Raw genomic sequence first — 20,789 nt, forward strand, 5'->3', positions numbered from 1 at the left:
ACAGGAATAAATGCCTCACCCCCATCTTGTCACAAAAAAGCGCAGAAATGCCTCAGGGAGATTATTTTCATTGTGAAAACTTGAAGAAAAGATTAGAAAAAATTACTCAGACCTGTCCCTTCATGTGACAGTGTCACATGAGCTGGGACATGTCAATGAATTTTAATAAAAAATGTTATTTGTGATTTATAAACCCTTCATGAAACCTCAACCCGCCTGTGAATGAGGCTCCATGAAAAATGTGAAGGCCGCCTAGGATTTTTGTCAACCTTAAGGTTGGACGGGCAGCTCAGTTAATTCTTTTCATTGGTTGTTAACTGGCCTTAACAGGCCTTTGACAGTTCAGCGGGCATGCAGCCAACTCCAGTGCGCGCCTACTGAACTGAAGGTCGGAATGACGCATGGTGACATCGGGACACGCATCACTTTACGCATTGGCGAGCGGGCCCTCCCCCCTCCCCCGGCACACTGACCAGAAGAATCAGGCCCTAGAGCTTGATGCACACATGTAGCTGCTGCTGCTGTCTTGAAAATAAAGTTCAATGTGTCCACCAAGAAAAGTTGCCTGGAAAATCAACTCTATAACAGTTCCCAAAAGTTGGTCTCAGTACCTGCCACTAAGTCTTCATATCAATCCTGCACCTCTACAACATCACTGTGAAAAACAGCTCTCCTCTTTCCTGTCCTAAATCTCTTTCCCTTTCACCTTCTCTCTCTGTTCCCTCATTGTAGATGCTCAATCGCTGGAAGGTTTATTTCTGTATACACTGCCCTGTCACCAGGGCTGTTGACTCGAGCCCGTGCAGCTTGGGCTGGGATTTTCCGTGCCTGCAGGTGTCGGCTGTGTTTGGTGCCGTGAGCAGACAATATGGCAAGAGGGCCAAAAATTGGTTTGACGACAGTGAGGCCAGATGGAGATGTGAGGGTGTGTGTGAGAGAATGGGTGGAACACTGAGAGCGGCTGTACTTTAAATGTGTTGTTTTCCTCACCCACTACTGCACTTATTGCAAAACTGGGATGATTGCGCCCTTGGACTCTGTGTCACATTTTTATCATTTGCAAGTTGACTTGATTTGAAAAAAATTGACTTGATGATATTCCTCTGTTTAAAAAATGATATTTTTTAAAGAATCTCGACATGATACAAAATGATTGACATTTCGGTGTGAATCACTGTGGGCAGGATCTTCCCCCCGTCGGGGGGAATGTGTGGAAGCAGGCGCAGGTGGGCGGGTTCCCAATCAGCGCCCCAGGTCGGGGGCGCGCCGCCATTTTACGTGGGTGGGCCAATTAAGGCCCGCCCAGCGTGACGTGCGCCAGGAAGCGCTGTGCATTCCCTGTGCGGGCGGGGGAGGGGGATTCCCTGAGCCGGGAGTGCACTCTTTCATGCACGCGCGTGGAATATCACACGGATCTCCCTAAGGAAAAGTGCCGTCTCGGGAGATCGGCTCAGATTTGAAAGGTTTAATAAAGAAGGGGAAAAAAATTACTGAGATGTCCACTTGTGCCACTGTCACATGAGCTGGGACATGTCAATTTCTTTTATTTAAACAGTTTATAAAAATTTTAATACCCTCATGAAACCTCAGACCTCCCGTGGATGAGGTTTCATGCCTTTTCTGAAGCCCGCCAGGGCTCCCGGCCTGCCGCCAACCCTAAGGTTGGACAGGCAGGTCCGTTAATCATGTTAATTACTTTTTTAATGGCATCAATAGGCCCTTGACAGTTTGGCCAAACTGAAAATCTAAATGACACGCGGTGACATCGGGACGCACCCCCCCACACCCCCCCCCACCCCCCCACCACTCTCGCCGACTGGAAGCTGCAGCCCCACGTCTGGAATCCAGAACAGCTTTCCTTCCCCTCCTGCCAGGTCCCACTCATTGCCACTGCTGATTGGCTGCTTCAGAGACTGGGCTGCCAGCAGTGATTGGCTGACATTCTTGTCAATCAGGGGTGGTCTATGTGCTTGATTCCCCAGAGGATTATGGGTTCATGTCCCACTCCCGGAAACCAAGAACTGTGATTGTACTCAAAAGAGTTGCAATCTGTGACTGTTGATAACTCGAAAGAGTTTCCTCTCCTTTTCTCACTGACCTCGTGTGAGGAGAGGGCCTGCCTGTTAATGCCAGTGCAAACTCCCGGAGGTGGAGGGTGCAACTCCAAGTTAATCAGTTTAAATGAAGGGTTTCAGCCCAGTTCCATTCACCTCAAAGCCCGACCAGAAAAGCTCTCCATGACCATCTCTGACCTTTCCATGGCCACTCCCGACCCAAACTTTCCACGGCCATATGCCTGGACAGGGAGAGGGACAGAGAACAATGTGCTTTACATCACATTTTCAATGTTATCAGTTTTAAATGGCCCATTTGTAATCAAAAAAATTCCGTGTTGTTTTGAAGTCAATAAAACATTCATTTTTGTAACAGTGTTGATTACATTTTGCATTTTGAACTCGATGACAATGATGAAGGGGTGAATGGGAAATGTGTATTTTCAAATATATCTAAACAATGAAGTGACTGAGACTTGACTTGTTTGCTAAGAGGGAGCTGTCGTGTTACTGATCCACACTTTAAAAAAACAGGATTTGTGACTTGACTTTAGAAAAAATGACTTGGTTACAACGCAACCCATCACTTAATGATGTTAACAACTATTAACCAACCCTGTAATCTCCTCAGTTCCCAGGAGAATGGCCCAATTCTGGGGTCTAGTTTGTCTTTCCATTTGTCCAGAGCAGGCCTGATGTTCCACAATGAACTGGTTGTAAATTATGGGCTGTCTGAGATGATGTTAGAGTTACTGCAACAACAGACAGCTGTTGGGTTACTCCAGGTCATGTTGAGAAGTGTAGGAGGGGCTACAAGCTCTGACATAAAGAATAGATTGATCTGTACTTGCAGACTCCATGTCTCACTATGTTAACTCATAGAGTTCAGGCTCAACACAAAATCCGATTCACATTCCACAGTCACAGTCCCAGTCTCCATTCCCATCCCCCATCCCCATCCCCATCCCCAAACCCAGTTTCCATTCATGAATCCAATTCAGGATCGATCTCCAAATGCACAGGATTCATGATTGGAGGAATCGCTCCTCCCCATGGTCTGCCATGGTCAGTGATTGGAAGAGTCTCCCCGTTCTGTGCTCACTGATTGGAGGATTCTCCCTGTTCTGTGCTCACTGATTGGAGGATTCTCCCTGTCCTGAGCTCAGGTTTTGGAGAAATCACCCCATTCTGTGCTCACTGATTGGAGGATTCTCCCTGTTCTGAGCTCACTGATTGGAAGATTCTCCCCGTTCTGCGCTCAGTCCCTGTTCTAAGTTCAGCGATTGGAGGATTCTCCCTGTTCCAAGTTCAGTGATTGGAGGATTCTCCCTGTTCTGAGTTCAGTGATTGGATGATTGTTCCTTTCCTGGGTTCTATGGGGATATGGGTAGAGTCAGTGACGAGTGAGAAACGACATTTACTTACGCTGTCTTTGTGTGGACCTGTCCAGTTCTTTCACAATCGTAGATGGTTAAACTTCCCCACACGATCAATCGATTCAACACCTCAATCGCAACCGTCAAAACAGTGTGATCTAAATATTAAATAACCAGTGTTAACCCGGACTCTGTGTGATCTAACTATAAATAACCGAATGTTAACCCGGACTCTGTGTGATCTAACTATAAATAACCAAGTGTTAACTAGGACTCCGTGATCTAAATATTAAATAACCAGCGTTAACCAGGCTCTGTGTGATCTAGATATAGATAACAGTGTAAACCAGGACTTTGTGTGATCTAACTATAAATAACCCAGTGTTAACCAGGATCCTGTAATTTAAATATTAAATAACCAGTGTTAACCAGGATTGAACAGCCAATGAGCGTTAGCAGTCTCACTAACAGTGCTCAGAGTTCCCCTGTCTAAACAGCAAGTTGTGGAGCACTGTCAGTGTCTTGTGCTTGACTGGCTGTTGAGAGCACCCTCTGTGGCTTAGTGATCATTGCCTGGTAGGGTCAGATCTCAAGAAACCTAGAGGTTTCAGGCTCAATACCTGGATGGCACTGCGTTCAGAAACTAAGGGGGTTAGGCCTGCCCTCTGATGTATGGCATAGGGAAGGGGAGCTCAATAACATCAGTCAGGGTTCTTTCTTTCTTATCAGTAGACAATCACTCCTGGTTAAATGATGTGAGCCTGCTCACTGGGGGACAAAGTTGAGTTTAACTGTGATGCTTCAACAGCCAAATAGCCAGTAATGTCTCACTGTTTAGGTTCATACAGGAAAGATGGACACTCAAATGAAACAAACAGCTCTGCTCAGGCAACAGTAGCCCCAGGATTAGCCAGTGCCCAGTGAACTGTTGCCCCAGAGTTAGCCAGTGTCCAGTGAACTGTCGCCCCAGAATTAGCCATTGCCCAGTGAACTGTCACTCCAGGATTAGCCAGTGCCCAGTGAACTGTCGTCCCAAAATTAGCCAGTGCCCAGTGAACTGTAGCCCCAGAATTCCTGTGTGCAGTGAACTGTAGCCCCGGAATTAGCCAGTGCTGAGAATCATGTCCCTGTTGCATCAGCTGAACAGTGTGAAGGGTGGGAATGAGAGGAGGAGACACATAATGAGTAAAAATCAATGCCAAAGCAGGAGTGAGATAGAGAGAAGCAGAGGGACAGCTAGCCCAGGCTGTCGCTCCACACCTACTGACTGAGGTCAGGGAGCTGTGCACTGAGGTTAATCACAGGCTGGGTGAACTGAGCTCAAAACAGAAGATTCAGGTGGCAGGATAAATGTAAACATTACAACCCAGCCTCAATCTGGGCAAGCTTATCTAATAATATCTCAGGAAGAATTGCCACCATATCTGCATATTGCTTGTACAGTAACTGGCACAGGTCCTCAGCAGCTCTCTCCATTAATTAGCGCAAATGGGTTAACTCCCACACTCCCAGACAGTTGGCCCTCCGTACCTTTATCCAGCAGGAACGTTGAGTATTTATGCTTCTGCAGGAATGGGCAGAGCACCAACTGGGATGGACTCGACTTATTTTCATACACAGTGGCTGGGGTCTTTTCCCCATTTCCATAAACACAATAAACCTCTCTCCCAATCAGCTGGGGGACATTCCCATTGATGGTGATTCCAATGTTCTGTAGTGAGATGAAGAGTGCAGTTAGCAGCAGTGAGATACAACACAACAACAATTCATGTTAACATAGCATCTTCAATGCAGTAAAACAGCCCAAGGTGCTTCACAGTAAGATAAAAGCAAAAAACTGCGGATGCTGGAAATCCAAAACAAAAACAAAAATACCTGGAAAAACTCAGCAGGTCTGACAGCATCTGCAGAGAGGAACACAGTTAATGTTTGGAGTCCGAATGACTCTTCATCAGAACTAAGGATAAATAGAAAAGAGGTGAAATATAAGCTGGTTTAAGGGGGGTGGGACAGGTAGAGCTGGATAGAGGGCCAGTGATAGGTGGAGATTGCCAAAAGATGTCATAGACAAAAGAACAAAGAGGTGTTGACAGTGGTGATATTAGCTAAGAAATGTGCTAATGATGACATTAAGGGTAGAAAGCAGGACGAGCAAGGTACAGATAGCCCTAGTGGGGGTGGGGTGGGGGGAAAGGATCGAAATAGGCTAAAAGGTAGAGATAAAACATTGGATGGAAATACATTTAAAAATAATGGAAGTAGGTAGGAAAAGAAAAGCACATTTCTGAGCTAATATCACCACCGTCAACACCTCTTTGTCCTTTTGTCTGTGACATCTTTTGGCTATCTCCACCTATCACTGGCCCTCTATCCAGCTCTACCTGTCCCACCCCCCCTTAAACCAGCTTATATTTCACCTCTCTTCTATTTTTCCTTAGTTCTGTTGAAGACTCATTCGGACTCGAAACGTTAACTGTGTTCTTCTGCAGATGCTGCCAGACCTGCTGAGTTTTTCCAGGTATTTTTGTCATTGTTAAACAGTATTTGACGTCGAGCCACAAAAGGAGATATTAGTTCAGGTGGAATGTCTTAAAGGAAGAAAGCAAGGTAAAGAGGTGGAGAGTTCTGCTGAAGGGCCATGAGGGCTCGAAACGTTGACTGATTTCTTCTCCGCCGATGCTGCCAGACTTGCTGAGTTTTTCCAGGTAATTCTGTTTTTATTTTGTTTTGGATTTCCAGCATCCGCAGTAGCTTTTAGCTTTTTGTTTTTAAAGAGGTGGAGAGGCCTAGGAAGCAAATCCAGAGCTTGGACCCTAGGCAACTGCAGATTTTGAACATTTCTTTGATATCACATGGAGTGAATTGAATTGGCTGAAGACTGGCATCTGTGATGCTGGGGACCTCCGGAAGAGGTCGAGATGGATCATCCACTTGGCACTTCTGGTTGAAGATTGTAGCAAATGCCTTATCTTTTGCACAGATGTGCTGGGCTCCTCCATCATTGAGGATGGGGATATTTGTGGAACCTCCTCCTCCAGTGAGTTGTTTAATTGTCCACCACCATTCACAGGAAAGATATATCCCAGTGAGGAAGGATTCTAGGAAGGGGATAAAGCAACCATGGTTAACCAAGGAAGTTAAGGACAGTATCAAATTGAAGGTAAAAACATACAATGTGGCAACAATCAGTGGTAAGCCAGAGGATTGGGAAAGTTTTAAAAACCAACAAAAGATGACCAAACAAATAATAGAGGGAGAAAATAAACTTTAAGGGTAAACTAGCAAGTAATATAAAAATGCACAGTAGGAGCTTCTTTAAGTATATAAAAAGGAAGAGAGAGGCCAAAGCGAACACAGGCCCCTTAGAGAATGAGGCTGGGGAACTAATAATAGGGAACCAGGAAATGTCAGAGGAGTTGAATAAATACTTTGCATCAGTCTTCATGATAGAAGACACTAATAGCATTCCAAAAATACTAAATAATCAAGGGGCAAAAGAGGTGGAGGAAATAAATGCAATAACTATCACTAGAGAAAAAGTACCAGGGAAACTAATGGGGCTAAAGGCTGATAAGTCCCCTGGACCTGATGGGTTGCATCCTAGGATATTAAAGGAAGTAGCTAGAGGGATAGTGGATATGCAGGTAGTAATCTTCCAAGAATCCTTAGATTCTGGAAAAGTCCCAGAGGATTGGAGAATAGCCAATGTAACACCCTTATTCAAAAAGGGAGGGAGACAAAAAGCAGGGGCATAGATTTTCGCTTGGTGGGCCGGGGCGTGCCCGACCCGCTCGAGCGTGAAATGACGTGTGTTGATGTCGGCTGAGCGTGCCGACGTCAACGCGTAGTCGCGCAATAGTTCGGTCAGTGGGCGCGCTAAAAGGCCTGTTAAGTCCATTAAATAATCAATTAAATTAATTTTTTCACTGCCTGTTAATGGTTGGCGGGCAGGGGAAAAGGATTTTTTTGGAAACCTCATCCACAGGCAGGATGAGGTTTCCAAAAGCAAATGATAATAAAATAAAAGTTTTAAAATTTAATTAATAACATCTCTGTTCATGTGACAGAGTCACATGAGAGGAAATGTTTCATTACATTTTTATTTATTTATTTTTTTTTTTCATATCTCTTCATCTCCCTGAGGCAGCTCTGTGCCTCAGGGAGATTATGCAGCGCTCACTCACGTGCATGCATGAAGTTCGTGCTCGGCCTGCTTGTCCACCAACCCCCCCCACCCCCCACCCGCACAGGCAGCGCCCAGTGCTGCCGCTTGCATTTCATGCTGGGCGGGCCTTAATTGGCCTCCCAGCGTGAAATCACTGAGCGGTGCCGATCAAGGGCAATGGCTGGCTTCCCGACCACCCCTGCCTGCCCCCACCGAGCACCCCCGCCAAGGGCAAAATTCTGCCCCAGTTAGGTTAGCATCCGTCATTGGGAAAATGTTGAAGTTTATTATAAAGGATGTAGTAGCAGAGCATTTATAAATACATAATATAATCAAGCAGAGTCAGCATGGCTTCATGAAGGGGAAATCATGACAAATTTATTAGAATTTTTTGAGGAGGTAACAAGCAGGATAGATAAAGGGGAACCAGTAGATGTAATATATTGGATCTCCAAAAGGCATTGGATAAGGTACCACACATAAGGCTACTTAGTAAGATAAGAGCCCATAATGTTGGGGGGTAGTATATTAGCGTGGATAGAGGACTGGCTAACTAATAGAAGACAATGTTGGGATAAGGGGGGCATTTTCGGGATGGCAACCTGTAACTAGTGGAGTAACTCAGGGATCAGTGCTGGGCCCTCAATTATTTACAATATATATTAATGACTTGGATCAGGGAAATGAATGTACTATCGCCAAGTTTGCAGATGACATAAAAATAGGTGGGAGGGCAAGTGGTGAGGATAACACAATAAGTCTATAGAGGGATATAGACAGGTTAAGCGAGTGGGCAAAAACTTGGCAGATGTGGGAAAATGTGTGGGAAAACATCCACTTTGACAGCAAGTACAAGGAAGCTGAATGTTATTTAAATGGAGAAAGACTGCAGAAGGCTGCAGCACAGAGGGATTTAAGGGTCCTTGTGCATGAATCCCAAAAAGCTAGCATACAAGTTCAGCAGGTAATAGGGAAGGAAAACGGAATGTTGGCTTTTATTTCAAAGGAATGGAGTATAAAAATAGGGAAGTCTTGCTAAAACCAAACAAGGCACTAGTTAGAATATTGTGAACAGTTTTGGTCCCCTTATCTAAGGAAAGATAGACTGGTATTGGAGGCAGTCCAGAGAAGGTTCACTAGGTTGATCCCGGGTATGGAGGGATTTTCTTATGAAGAGAGGTTGAGTAGGTTGGGCCTGTACTCATTGGAGTTTAGAAGAATGAGAGGCGACCTTATTGAAACATATAAGATTCTTAGGGGGCTTGACAGGGTAGATGCTGAGAGGTTGTTTCTCCTTGTGGGAGAGTCTAGGACCAGAGGGCATAATCTCAGAGTAAGGGGGCGCCCATTTAAAACAGAGGAGGAATTTCTTCTCTAAGAGGCTAGTCAATCTGTGGAATTCTTTACCACAGAGGGCTGTAGAGGCTGGGTCATTAAGTATATTCAAGGCGGAGATAGACAGATTTTTAATCAGTGAGGGAATCAAGGTTTATGGGAAAAAGGCAGAAAAGTGGAGTTGAGGATGATCAGATCAGCCATGATCTCACTGAATGGCGGTGCAGACTCAATGGGCTGAATGGCCTACTTCTGCTCCTATGTCCTATGGTCTTATGAATGGATGTGGCAGGATTGCAGAGCTTAGATCTGATTCATTGGTTGTGGAATCACTAAACCCTGTCTATCACTTGCAGTTTATGCTGTTTGGCATGCAAGTAATCCTGCGTTATAGCTTCACCAGGTTGACACCTCATTTTTAGGTATGTCTGGTGCTGCTTCTGGCATGTCCTCCTGCACTATTCATTGAACCAGGGTTGATCTCCTGGCTTGGGGGCAATGGTAGAGTGAGGGACATGCCGTGAGGTAACCGATTGTGGTTGAATACAATACAATGGCTTACAGAAACTCATGGATGCCCGGTTTGGGGCTGCTATATCTGTTCTGAATCTATCCCATTTAGCACGGTGGTAGTGCCACACAACAAAATTGAGGGTATCCTCAAGTGGTGGTCACTTCTAGCAGTACTGTCATGGACAGATACATCTGTGACAGGTTGATTGGTGAGGATAAGGTCTAGTAGGTTTTTACCTCTTGCTGATTCTCTCACCGTCTGCTCAGTCTGTTAGATATGTCTTTCAGGACTCAGCCAGATTGGTCAGTATTGCTGCTACTGTGTCATTCTTGGTAATGATCATTCAAGCCCCCAGCCAGTGTACCTTCTGTGCACTTGCTACCCTCAGCGCTTCTTCCAATTTATGTTCAATAATCACCTTGTCACTGTCAAACAGGTTTGAGGTGCTCACAATCTGTGTGCATGAAAGCGAGGTCTGCAAGGTGGATGAGCAGGCTGGCCATGGCCCCATGCTACTGGAAGCCGTTCAAGCGGGAGGAGCAAACGGGGATGCAGTAGTAGGGGACAGTAAAGTGAAGGAGATTGACACTATTCTCTGCAGCAATGAGCAAGAGTCCAAAAGGCTGTGTTGCCTGCCTGGTGCCAGGGTTTGGGACATCTGCTCAGGGCTGGTGAGAAACTTGCATTGGGAGGAGGAGGATCCAATTGTCGTGTTCCATGTGGGTACTAATGACATAGGCAGGACAAGGAAGGAGGTTCTGCATAGTCAGTATAAGAAGCTAGGTACCAAATTAAGAAGGAGAAACTCAAAGATAATAAACTCTGGATTATTACCTGAGCCATGTGCAAATTGGCATAGGGCAAGTAAGATTAGAGAGATGAATGCATAGCTCAAATACTGGTGTGGGAGAAGTGGGTTTTAGTTTGTGGGGTACTGGCATCAGTACTGGGGAAAGTGGGGGCTGTAGCTTTAGGACGGTTTGCACCTGAACCGTGCTGGGACGAGTGTCCTCGTAAATCACATAACTCGGAAGTAGAGAGGACTTTAAACTAAACAAGAGGGGTGAGGGATGAAGCTTGGATAGATGTGGCAAATATAAGGTTAGATTCAAGACAGGAGACCATAATAGTAATATGGGAATGAGGGTCATAGAATAACAGGAAGGGTCAGAGAGATAAAACCTGAGGATACATCAAAAGTCAAGACTAGATGTTGCAAAGATAACAAAAATACAAAACTAAAGGCTCTCTATCTGAATGCGTATAGCATTCATAACAAAGTAAATGAATTGACAGTGCACAATGAAGTAAAGAATATGATCTGATAGCCATTACGGAGACACGACTGCAGGATGACAAGTATTGGGTCCTGAATATTGATGGGTATATGACATTAAAGAAGAATAGGAAGCTAGGTAAAGGTGGAGGGGTAGCACTGTTAATCAAGGATGGCATTGGTGTGATAGTCAGAGATGACCTTGGTTCAGGAGATCAGGATATAGAATTGGGTTGGGTGGAGATGAGGAATAGTAGGGGAAAGAAGTCACTAGTGGGAGTGGTCAACAGGCTCCCCAACAGTAACCACAATATAGAACAAAGTACACAAGAAGAAATGTTGGGTGATTGTGATAAAGGGATGGCAATAATCATGATTGATTTTAATCCACATATAAATTGGAGAAATCAGATTGGCAGTAGTAGCCTGGATGAGGAATTCATAGAATGTTTTTGAGATAGTTTCTTAGAGCAGCACATTCTGGAACCAACCAGAGAGCAGGTTATATTATTTGTATTGTGTAATGTGACAGGATTAATTAATGACCTCAGATTGATGGCACCCCTAGGTAGCAGCAACCACAATATGATTGAATTTTACATCCAGTTTGAAAGGGAGAAGAGCGGGTCTAAGACTAGTATTTTAAACTGAAATAAGGGCAATTATGTGGGCATGAAAGTTGAGCTAGCTGAAGTGAACTGGAATACTAGGTGAGAGGATAGATCAAGAGAGAAGCAGTGGCAGACATTTAAGGAGATATTTCATAATACACAGAATAAGTATATTCCTACTATAAAGAAAAATTCTAGGGGTGTGGAGGAACCTACCATCCGTGGTTAACTAAAGAAGTTAAGGAAAGCATCAAACTTAAGGAGAAAGCATACAATTCTGCAAAGATGAGGGGCAGGACAGATGATTTGTCTGAATATAATGACTAAAAGGTTAACCAGGAGAAAGAAATCAGCGTATGAGAGGAAGATAGCTAGAAATGTATAGCAAGAGTTTCTACAGGCATTTAAAAAAGGAAAATGTATCCCTCTGAGAGAAAAAAATTCTCCTCATCTCTGTCCTAAAAGGGCGACCCCTCATTTTAAAACAGTGCTCCCTAGTTCTGGACTCACCTACAAGAGGAAACATCCTTTCGACGTTCACCTTGTCAATACCGTTCAGGATTTTATATAGTTCAATTAAGTCACCCCTCACTCTTCTAAACTCCAGTGGAAACAAGCCCAAGAGTAAGTAAAGTGAGTGCTGGTCTTCTAGAGAGTGACAGTGGGGAGTTAATAGCAGATAATAAGGAAATGGCAGATGAAATGAACAAATATTTTGCTTTTGTCTTCACTATAGAGGATACAAAAAACATTCCAGTAATAGCTGTAGATCAGGAGGTGGAAGAGAGAGGGGAACTTGGTAAAATTACAATCACTAGGGAAGTGGTACTGAGCAAACTGATAGAGCTGCGGGCTGACCAAGTCTCCGTCCCGATGGACTTCATCCAAGGGTCTTAAAGGAGGTGGCTAATGAGATAGTAGATGCGTTGGAGTTAATTTTCCAAAATTCTCTAGATTCTGGAAAGGATCCATCAGACTGGAAAGTAGCAAATATAATCCCCCTATTCAAGAAGGGAGGGAGGCAGAAAACAGGAAACTATAGGCCAGTTAGCTTGGTGTCTGTCATGGGGAAGGTGTTAGAATCAAACATCAAGGAGGTTATAGCTGGGCACTTAGAAAACTCAAAGTAATTGGGAAGAGTCAGCATGGCTTTATGAAAGGGAAATCATGTTTAACCAATTTATTGAAGTTCTTTGGAGGAGTAACACACACTGTGGATAAAGGGGAACCTGTAGATGTGCTCTATTTGGATTTCCAGAAGGCATTCGATAAGGTGTCACATAAAATGTTATTGCGGAAAATAAAAGTTCATGCTGTTGGGGGTAACATATTAGCCTGGATAGAAGATTGGCTGATTGGCAGAAAGCAGAGAGTATGCATAAATGGGTCTTTTTCTGATTGGCAGGATGTGACGAGTGGAGTCTGAAGGGGTCACTCCTGGAACTTAAACATTTTACAATTTACATCAATGAGCTAGATGAGGGGAGTGAAGACATGGCAGCTAAATTTGCAGATGACACAAAGATAGATAGGAAAGTATGTTGTGAAGACGACATTGCAGATGGATATAGATAGGTTGAGTGAGTGGGCAAAAATCTGGCAGATGGAGTGTAATGTAGGAAAATATGAAGTTATTCACTTCGGCAGGAAGAATAAAAAAGCAGAGTATTACTTAAATGGAGAACGGCTGTATAATTCTGAGGTGCAGAGGGATCTGGGTGTTCTAGTGCATGAGTCACAAAAAGTTAGTATGCAGATACAGCAAGTAATTAAGAAGACTAATGGAATGATATCCTTTATTACGAGAGGAATTGAAGATAAAAGTAAGGACGTTATGCTTCAGTTATACAGGGTATTGGTGAGACCGTACCTCGAATACTGTGAGCAGTTTTGGTCTCCTTATTTAAGGAAGGACGTAAATGCATTGGAGGCGGTTCAAAGGAGGTTTACTAGATTGATACCTGGAATGAGTGGGTTGTCTTATGAGGAAAGGTTGGACAGGCTGGGCTTGTTTCCACTGGAGTTTAGAAGAGTGAGGGGTGATTTGATTGAAGTATACAAGATCCTGAATGGTCTTGACAAGGTGGATGTCTTGTGGGGGAGTCCAGAACTAGGGGGCACTATTTAAAATTAGGGGTCACCCTTTTATGACAGAGATAAGGAGAAATTTTTTCTCTCGGGAGTTGTGCGACTTTGGAATTCTCTGCCTCAGGAGGTGGTGGAGACGGGGTCATTGGATATTTTTAAAGCAGAGGTAGATAGATTCTTGTTAGGCAAGGGAATCAAACGCTATCGGGGGTAGATGGGAATGTGGAATTTGAAACACAAACAGGTCAGCCATGATCTTATTGAATGGTGGAGCAGGCTCGAGGAGCCGAATGGCCTAATCCTGTTCCTGTTTCGTACGTTCTTATGAGTACTGATTCATCAGCAGAGGAGGTGGGGGTGGTCAGTAGTAATCAGCAGGAGGCTTCCTTGCCCACATTTGACCCAATGCCATGAGGACTCCCGAAGTCATTCCTCCTGAATGTATCATTGGCGAAAGCAGCAGCTGCCCCTCGATTTGAGGATGACGTCTACTCAAGGTCATGAGTTTCTGCCATGGGTCTTCATGTGACTGAACAGGCCATTCCTTGACCCTCAGATCTTTGGGCACATGGGGCAGGACGTCCCACAAGGTAGTGGGATCCAGAGGGCAGGATTTGCTGCCTTTTCTGTCCTTCTCTGCCTCCGTTGTGCCTCAACTTTAAGATTCAAAGCATATGGAGTTTGATGGACAAGTTGTTACCATTTTGAATGATTGATAGCAAGCTCCTCCCAGTCATTAATGTCAATACTGCTGGAATTCAGGGACAGCTTTAGAGTATCTTTGAAGCATTTTCTTTGCCCTCCCTTGGAATGCTGGTCATTTCAGAATTGGGAAAAAACGTACGAACATACATACAAACATACGAATTAGGATCAGGAATAGGCCACTCGGCCCCTTGATCCTGCTCTGCCATTCAATAAGATCATAGCTGATCTGAATGGAACCTCAACCCCACATTCCTGCCTACACCCGATAACCTTTCACCCTCTTGTTAATCAAGAATCTATCTAGTCCTGCCTTAAAAATATTCAAAGACTCTGCTTCCATTGCCTTTTGAGGAAGAGAGTTCCAAAGACTCACAACCCTCTGAGAGAAAAAAATTCTCCTCATCTTTGTCTTAAATGGGCGACCCCTTATTTTTAAACAGCGACCCCTAGTTCTAGATTCTCCCATAAGAGGAAACATTCTCTCCACATCCACCCTGTCAAGACCCCTCAGGGTCTTAAAGGTTTCAATCAAGTCGCCTCTTACTCTTCTAAACACCAGTGGATACAAGTCTAACCTGTCCAGCCTTTCCTCATAATACAACCTGCCCATTCCTGGTATTAGTCTTACAAACCTTCTCTGAACTGCTTCTAATGCTTTTACATCTTTCCTTAAATAAAGAGACTAGTACTCTGCACAATACTCCAGATGTGGTCTCACTAACTGAATATAACTGAAGCATAACCTCTACTTTTGTAATCAATTCCCCTCACAATGAATGATAAAATTCTATTAGCTTTTCTAATTACTTGCTGTACCTGCACACTAACCTTTTGTGATTCATGCACTCGGGCACCCAGATCCTTCTGCACCTCAGAACCCTGCAATATCTTACCATTTAAATAATAAGCTTCTTTTTTATTCTTCCTGCCAAAATGGACGATTTGCTCACATTATACGCCATTTGCCATATCTTTGCCCACTTACTTAACCTACCTATATCTGTTTGTAGCCTCTTTATGTCCTCTTCACAATTTATTTCCTACCTATCTTTGTGGCATCAGCAAACTTAGCAACCATTCCTTCATCCGAGTTATTTATATAAATTGTAAAAAGTTGAGGCCCCAGCACTGATCCCTGTGGCACACCACACATCACATCCTGCTAACCAGAAAAAGACCCATTTATGCCAACTCTCTGCTTCCTGTTAGCTAACCAATCTTCTATCCGTGTCAATATGTTATCCCCTACACCATGAGCTTTTACTTTCTGCAATAACTTTTGACGTGGCACTTTATCAAATGCCTTCTGTAAATCTAAGTACAGTACATCCACCGGTTCCCCCTTATCCACAGTACATGTGACTCCTTCAAAGAACTCCAATAAATTGGTTAAACATGATTTCCCTTTCACAAAACCATGTTGACTCTGCCTGATTGCCTTGAACTTTTCCAAGTGCCCTGCTAAAACAGCTTTAATAATAGCTTCTAACATTTTCCCTATTACAGATTTTAGCTAACTGGTCTATAGTTTCCTGCTTTCTGTCTCCCTCTCTTTTTGAATAAAGGAGTTATATTTGCTATCTTCCAATCTAATGGAACTTCCCCCGAATTTAGTAAATTTTGGAAAATTAAAACCAGTGCATCGACTATCTCACTAGCTACTTCTTTCAAGACCTTAGGATGAAGGCCATCCAGACCTGAGGATTTGTCAGCCCGCAGCCCCAACAATTTGCTCAATACCACCTCCCTGGTGACTGTAACTTTCCAGAGTTCCTCCCTCCCATTTCCTGATTTACAGCTATTTCTGGGATGTTACACCTGGTGTGAAGGATGGTTTTTGACCATCCAGACACAGTGTCCAGTCCATCGAAGTAGATTTTGCAGGAGTTTTGCCTGAATGCTTGTGGAGCTGGCTTCAAGAAGGACACTAGCGTTTGTTTGAGGTCCTCCCATTGAATCCAGAGGATGTGGTGGAGGCATTGATGAAGGAATTTCTCTAGCACTCTCGCGTGTCACTAATACACAGCCCAGGTCTCACTGCAGTACAGGAGTGTGATGACGACAGCTGCTCTGTACACTCGGACTTTGTTGACTTGTGGGCATTTTGTTGACCAACACTCACTGCTATGGTTTGTTGAAGGCTGAACTGACACAGCGAATCCAGTGTTGAATCTCCTCATCAACGGTGGTCTTTTCAGAGGTGTGGCTGCCAAGGTATCAGAAGTGCTCAATATCCAGAGTCCCTTCTTCAACAAATTTAGGAGGTGGAATATTTGACTGGCCAGGTGTGGGTTGATAAATAAGTTTTGTTTTGGCAACATTCAAGGACAGGCTGAGTTTCGTGTATTCAGAATTGAAGAGATCGAGAGTGGCTTGCAAATTTAGCGCAGAGTGGGCAACGACGCTGTAGTCATTCACAAACTGTGAATCATCTAGGTCTATGATGGTCCGTTTAGTTTTGGCACAGAGGTGACTGAAGTTAGAGTTTTCCATCTAGACAGAATTTAATACTAACACCAGAGGGCAGTTGATCTTTGATGAGGTGAATGGCTGCTGTCAGGTAGGTTAGATTGTTTCGGGGCTATCACACAGCCCTGCTTAACACTGGCCCAGATTTTGAAGGCACCTGTTTCAGATCTCCCACTCAAGACAGTTACAGTCATATCCTCATGAAGCAATTGCAGGATTGGGATGAAGTTTCTTGGAGATCCAAATCTCTGGAGCACAATCCACAGAGGCTCTGGATTTACTGAGTCGATTGCTTTGACCAGATTGATGAATGTAATGAAGAGTTCCTTGTGTTGCTCTTGACATTTGTTTGGCAATAAAGACCCTGTCAGAGGTTCCTCTGGAAGGTCTAAAGCCACACTGTGTCTCTGGGAGGATTTCCACAGCCATAGAAATAGACAATTCTGGAAACGTGTGTTAGGATGTGCTTTGCTGTAGACAAATGTGGGGAAATATCTCGCTAGTTTCCACAACGTGATTTACCCCCTCCTTGAAGATAGTTATGATTGTCACATTCCTGAAGTCAGGAGCTGACTATACAGCCACTGTATACAGCCACTGTATATAGCCACTGTATACCACTGTATATAGCCAATGTATGTAGCCACTGTATGCCACTGCATAGCATTGTATACAGCCACGGTATACCACTGTATATAGCCACTGTATACAGCCACTGTATACAGCCACTGTATATAGCCACTGTATACTACTGTATAGCATTGTATACAGCCACTGTATACCACTGTACATAGCCACTGTCTACCACTGTATGTATCCACGGAATGTATCCATTGTATACAACTGTATATGGTCACTGTATACCACAGTATACAGCCCTTGTATATAGCTACTGTATATCACTGTATATAGCAACTGTATATAGTCACTCTATACCACTGTATACAGCCACTGTATATAGACACTGTATACTACTGTATTGCATTATATACAGCCACTGTATACCACTGTATATGGCCACTGTATACAGCCACTGTATATAGCCACTGTATACTACTGTATAGCACTGTATACAGCCACTGTATACCACTGTACATAGCCACTGTCTACCACTGTATGTATCCATGGAATGTATCCATTGTATACAACTGTATATGGTCACTGTATACCACAGTATACAGCCATTGTATATAGCTACTGTATATCACTGTATATAGCAACTGTATATAGTCACTCTATACCACTGTATACAGCCACTGTATATAGACACTGTATACTACTGTATTGCATTATATACAGCCACTGTATACCACTGTATATGGCCACTGTATACAGCCACTGTATATAGCCACTGTATACTACTGTATAGCACTGTATACAGCCACTGTATACCACTGTACATAGCCACTGTCTACCACTGTATGTATCCATGGAATGTATCCATTGTATACAACTGTATATGGTCACTGTATACCACAGTATACAGCCATTGTATATAGCTACTGTATATCACTGTATATAGCAACTGTATATAGTCACTCTATACCACTGTATACAGCCACTGTATATAGACACTGTATACTACTGTATTGCATTATATACAGCCACTGTATACCACTGTACCGCCACCTCTGCTGGTCGTGCTGGTGGGACAGGACATATCCAGGGATGGTGATGGTGGTGTCTGGGACATTATCTGTAAGGTATGATTCCGTGAGGATGACTATGTCAGGCTGTTGCTTGACTAGCCTGTGAGACAGCTGCCCCCAGGTGCTGGCACTAGCCCCCAGGTGCTGGCAAGGAGGAATTTTCTGGGATCTGCTGGATTTCCCTTTATGGTTTTCAATGCCTAGATTGATATCAGGTGGTTCATCTGGTTTTATTCCTTTTGGACTTTTCAGAAGCGGTTTGATACAACTGAGTGGTTTCCTCGGCCTTTTCAGAGGGTATTTAAGAGTCAACCACATCACTGTATGTCTGGAGTCACACGTAGGCTAGGCCAGGTAAGGATGATAGATTCCTTTCCCTAAAGGACATTAGTGAACCAGGGTTTTTTACAACAATCTGATTGTTTCATGGCCACCATTATCAAGACTAGCTTTTTAATCTAGACTTACTTAATTAATTTAATTTAAACTCCACCAGTTGCTGTGGTGGGTTTTGAACTCATTGCTCCAGGCTCTGGAATACTAGCCTAGTAACATAACCACTCTGCTACCATTCCAATTAATATTCCCACATTTACTATTCTCCACAATTATTATTGTCCAGGAATACTCCTGCCCACGTTCACTTTTGGTCAGGATTATTCCTGATCATAAAAACAAAAAGCTACTGCGGATGTTGGAAATCCAAAACAAAAACAGAATTACCTGGAAAAACTCAGCAGGTCTGGCACCATTGGCCCCTGGACTATGACCCCACCACTGAACATCAAGCCATTGTTTCCAGGACTGTCACTGACCTCATCTCCTCTGGAGATCTTCCTCTCACAGCTTCCAACCTGATAGTCGCCCAACCTCGGACGGCCAGCTTCTACCTCCTACCCAAAATCCACAAACAGAACTGTCCTGGCAGACCGATCGTGTCAGCCTGTTCCTGCCTCACGGAACTCATTTCTCGTTATCTTGACTCCCTTCTCTCTCCCCTTGTCCAGTCCCTTCCCACCTACATCCGTGATTCCTCTGACACCTTACGTCACATCAACAATTTCCAGTTCCCTGGCCCCAACCGCTTCCTCTTCACCATGGATGTCCAATCCCTCTACACCTCCATCCCCCACCAGGATGGTCTGAGGGCCCTTAGCTTCTTCCTTGAACAGAGGCCCGAACAATCCCCATCCACCACTACTCTCCTCCATCTGGCTGAACTTGTTCTCACACTGAACAATTTCTCCTTTAACTCCTCTCACTTCCTCCAAATAAAAGATGTGGCTATGGGTACCCGCATGGGCCCCAGCTATGCCTGTCTCTTTATGGGGCATGTGGAACATTCCTTGTTCCAGTCCTACTCCGGCCCCCTCCCACAACTGTTTCTCCGGTACATCGATGATTACTTCGGTGCGGCTTCATGCTCTTGTCGGGACCTGGAAAAACTTATTAATTTTGCTTCCAATCTCCACCCTTCCATCATTTTCACATGGTCCATCTCTGACACTTCCCTTTCCTTCCTTGACCTCTCTGTCTCAATTTCTGATGATAGACTGTCCACCAATATCCATTACAAGCCTACCGACTCCCACAGCTACCTCGACTACAGCTCCTCACACCCCGCTTCCTGTAAGGACTCCATCCCATTCTCTCAGTTCCTTCGCCTCCATCGCATCTGTTCTGATGATGCTGCCTTCAAAAACAGTTCCTCTGACATGTCCTCCTTCTTCCTTAACCGAGGTTTTCCACCCACAGTCGTTGACAGGGCCTTCAACTGTGTCCGGCCCATCTCCCACGCATCCGCCCTCACGCCTTCTCCTCCCTCCCAGAAACTTGATAGGGTCCCCCTTGTTCTCACTTATCACCCAACCAGCCTCCGCATTCAAAGGATCATCCTCCGCCATTTCTGCCAACTCCAGCATGATGCCACCACCAAACACATCTTCCCTTCACCCCCCCGGCGGCATTCCGTAGGGATCGTTCACTCTGGGACACCCTGGTCCACTCTTCCATCACCTGCTACTCCTCAACCCCCACCTATGGCACCTCCCCATGCCCACGCAGAAGATGCAACACCTGCCCCTTCACTTCCTCTCTCCTCACCGTCCAAGGGCCCAAACACTCCTTTCAAGTGAAGCAGCATTTTACTTGCATTTCCCCTAACTTAGTCTACTGCATTCGTTGCTCCCAATGCGGTCTCCTCTACATTGGAGAGACCAAACGCAAACTGGGCGACCGTTTTGCAGAACACCTGCGGTCTGTCCGCAAGAAAGACCCAAACCTCCCTGTCGCTTGCCATTTTAACACTCCACCCTGCTCTCTTGTCCACATGTCTATCCTTGGCTTGCTGCATTGTTCCAGTGAAGCCCAACGCAAACTGGAGGAACAGCACCTCATCTTCCGACTAGGCACTTTACAGCCTTCCGGGCTGAATATTGAATTCAACAACTTTAGATCTTAAACTCCCTCCCCCATCCCCACCCCCTTCCCGTTTCTTCCCCCTCCCTTTTGTTTTTTCCAATAATTTATATAGATTTTTCTTTT

At 44.5% G+C, this 20,789-nt stretch overlaps 1 protein-coding gene across 1 annotated transcript in view; it reads right to left on the minus strand.

Annotated features, from left to right (window-relative positions):
* plxnd1 (plexin D1) overlaps positions 1 to 20,789 on the minus strand; it is a gene marked incomplete at its 3' end in the record, with an annotated part of 127,196 nt that overhangs the window by 81,741 nt on the left and 24,666 nt on the right. The window contains exons 6-7 of the mRNA XM_078535998.1: positions 4,961 to 5,141; positions 3,480 to 3,588 (exon numbers count right to left, since the gene is read on the minus strand). Coding sequence (XP_078392124.1) covers positions 3,480 to 3,588; positions 4,961 to 5,141 — 290 coding nt within the window. The remainder of the gene's footprint in view (positions 1 to 3,479; positions 3,589 to 4,960; positions 5,142 to 20,789) is intronic.

Source organism: Cetorhinus maximus, unplaced genomic scaffold (genome assembly GCF_964194155.1).
Source record: "Cetorhinus maximus unplaced genomic scaffold, sCetMax3.hap1.1 HAP1_SCAFFOLD_807, whole genome shotgun sequence".
NCBI classification, from domain to species: Eukaryota; Metazoa; Chordata; class Chondrichthyes; order Lamniformes; family Cetorhinidae; genus Cetorhinus; species Cetorhinus maximus.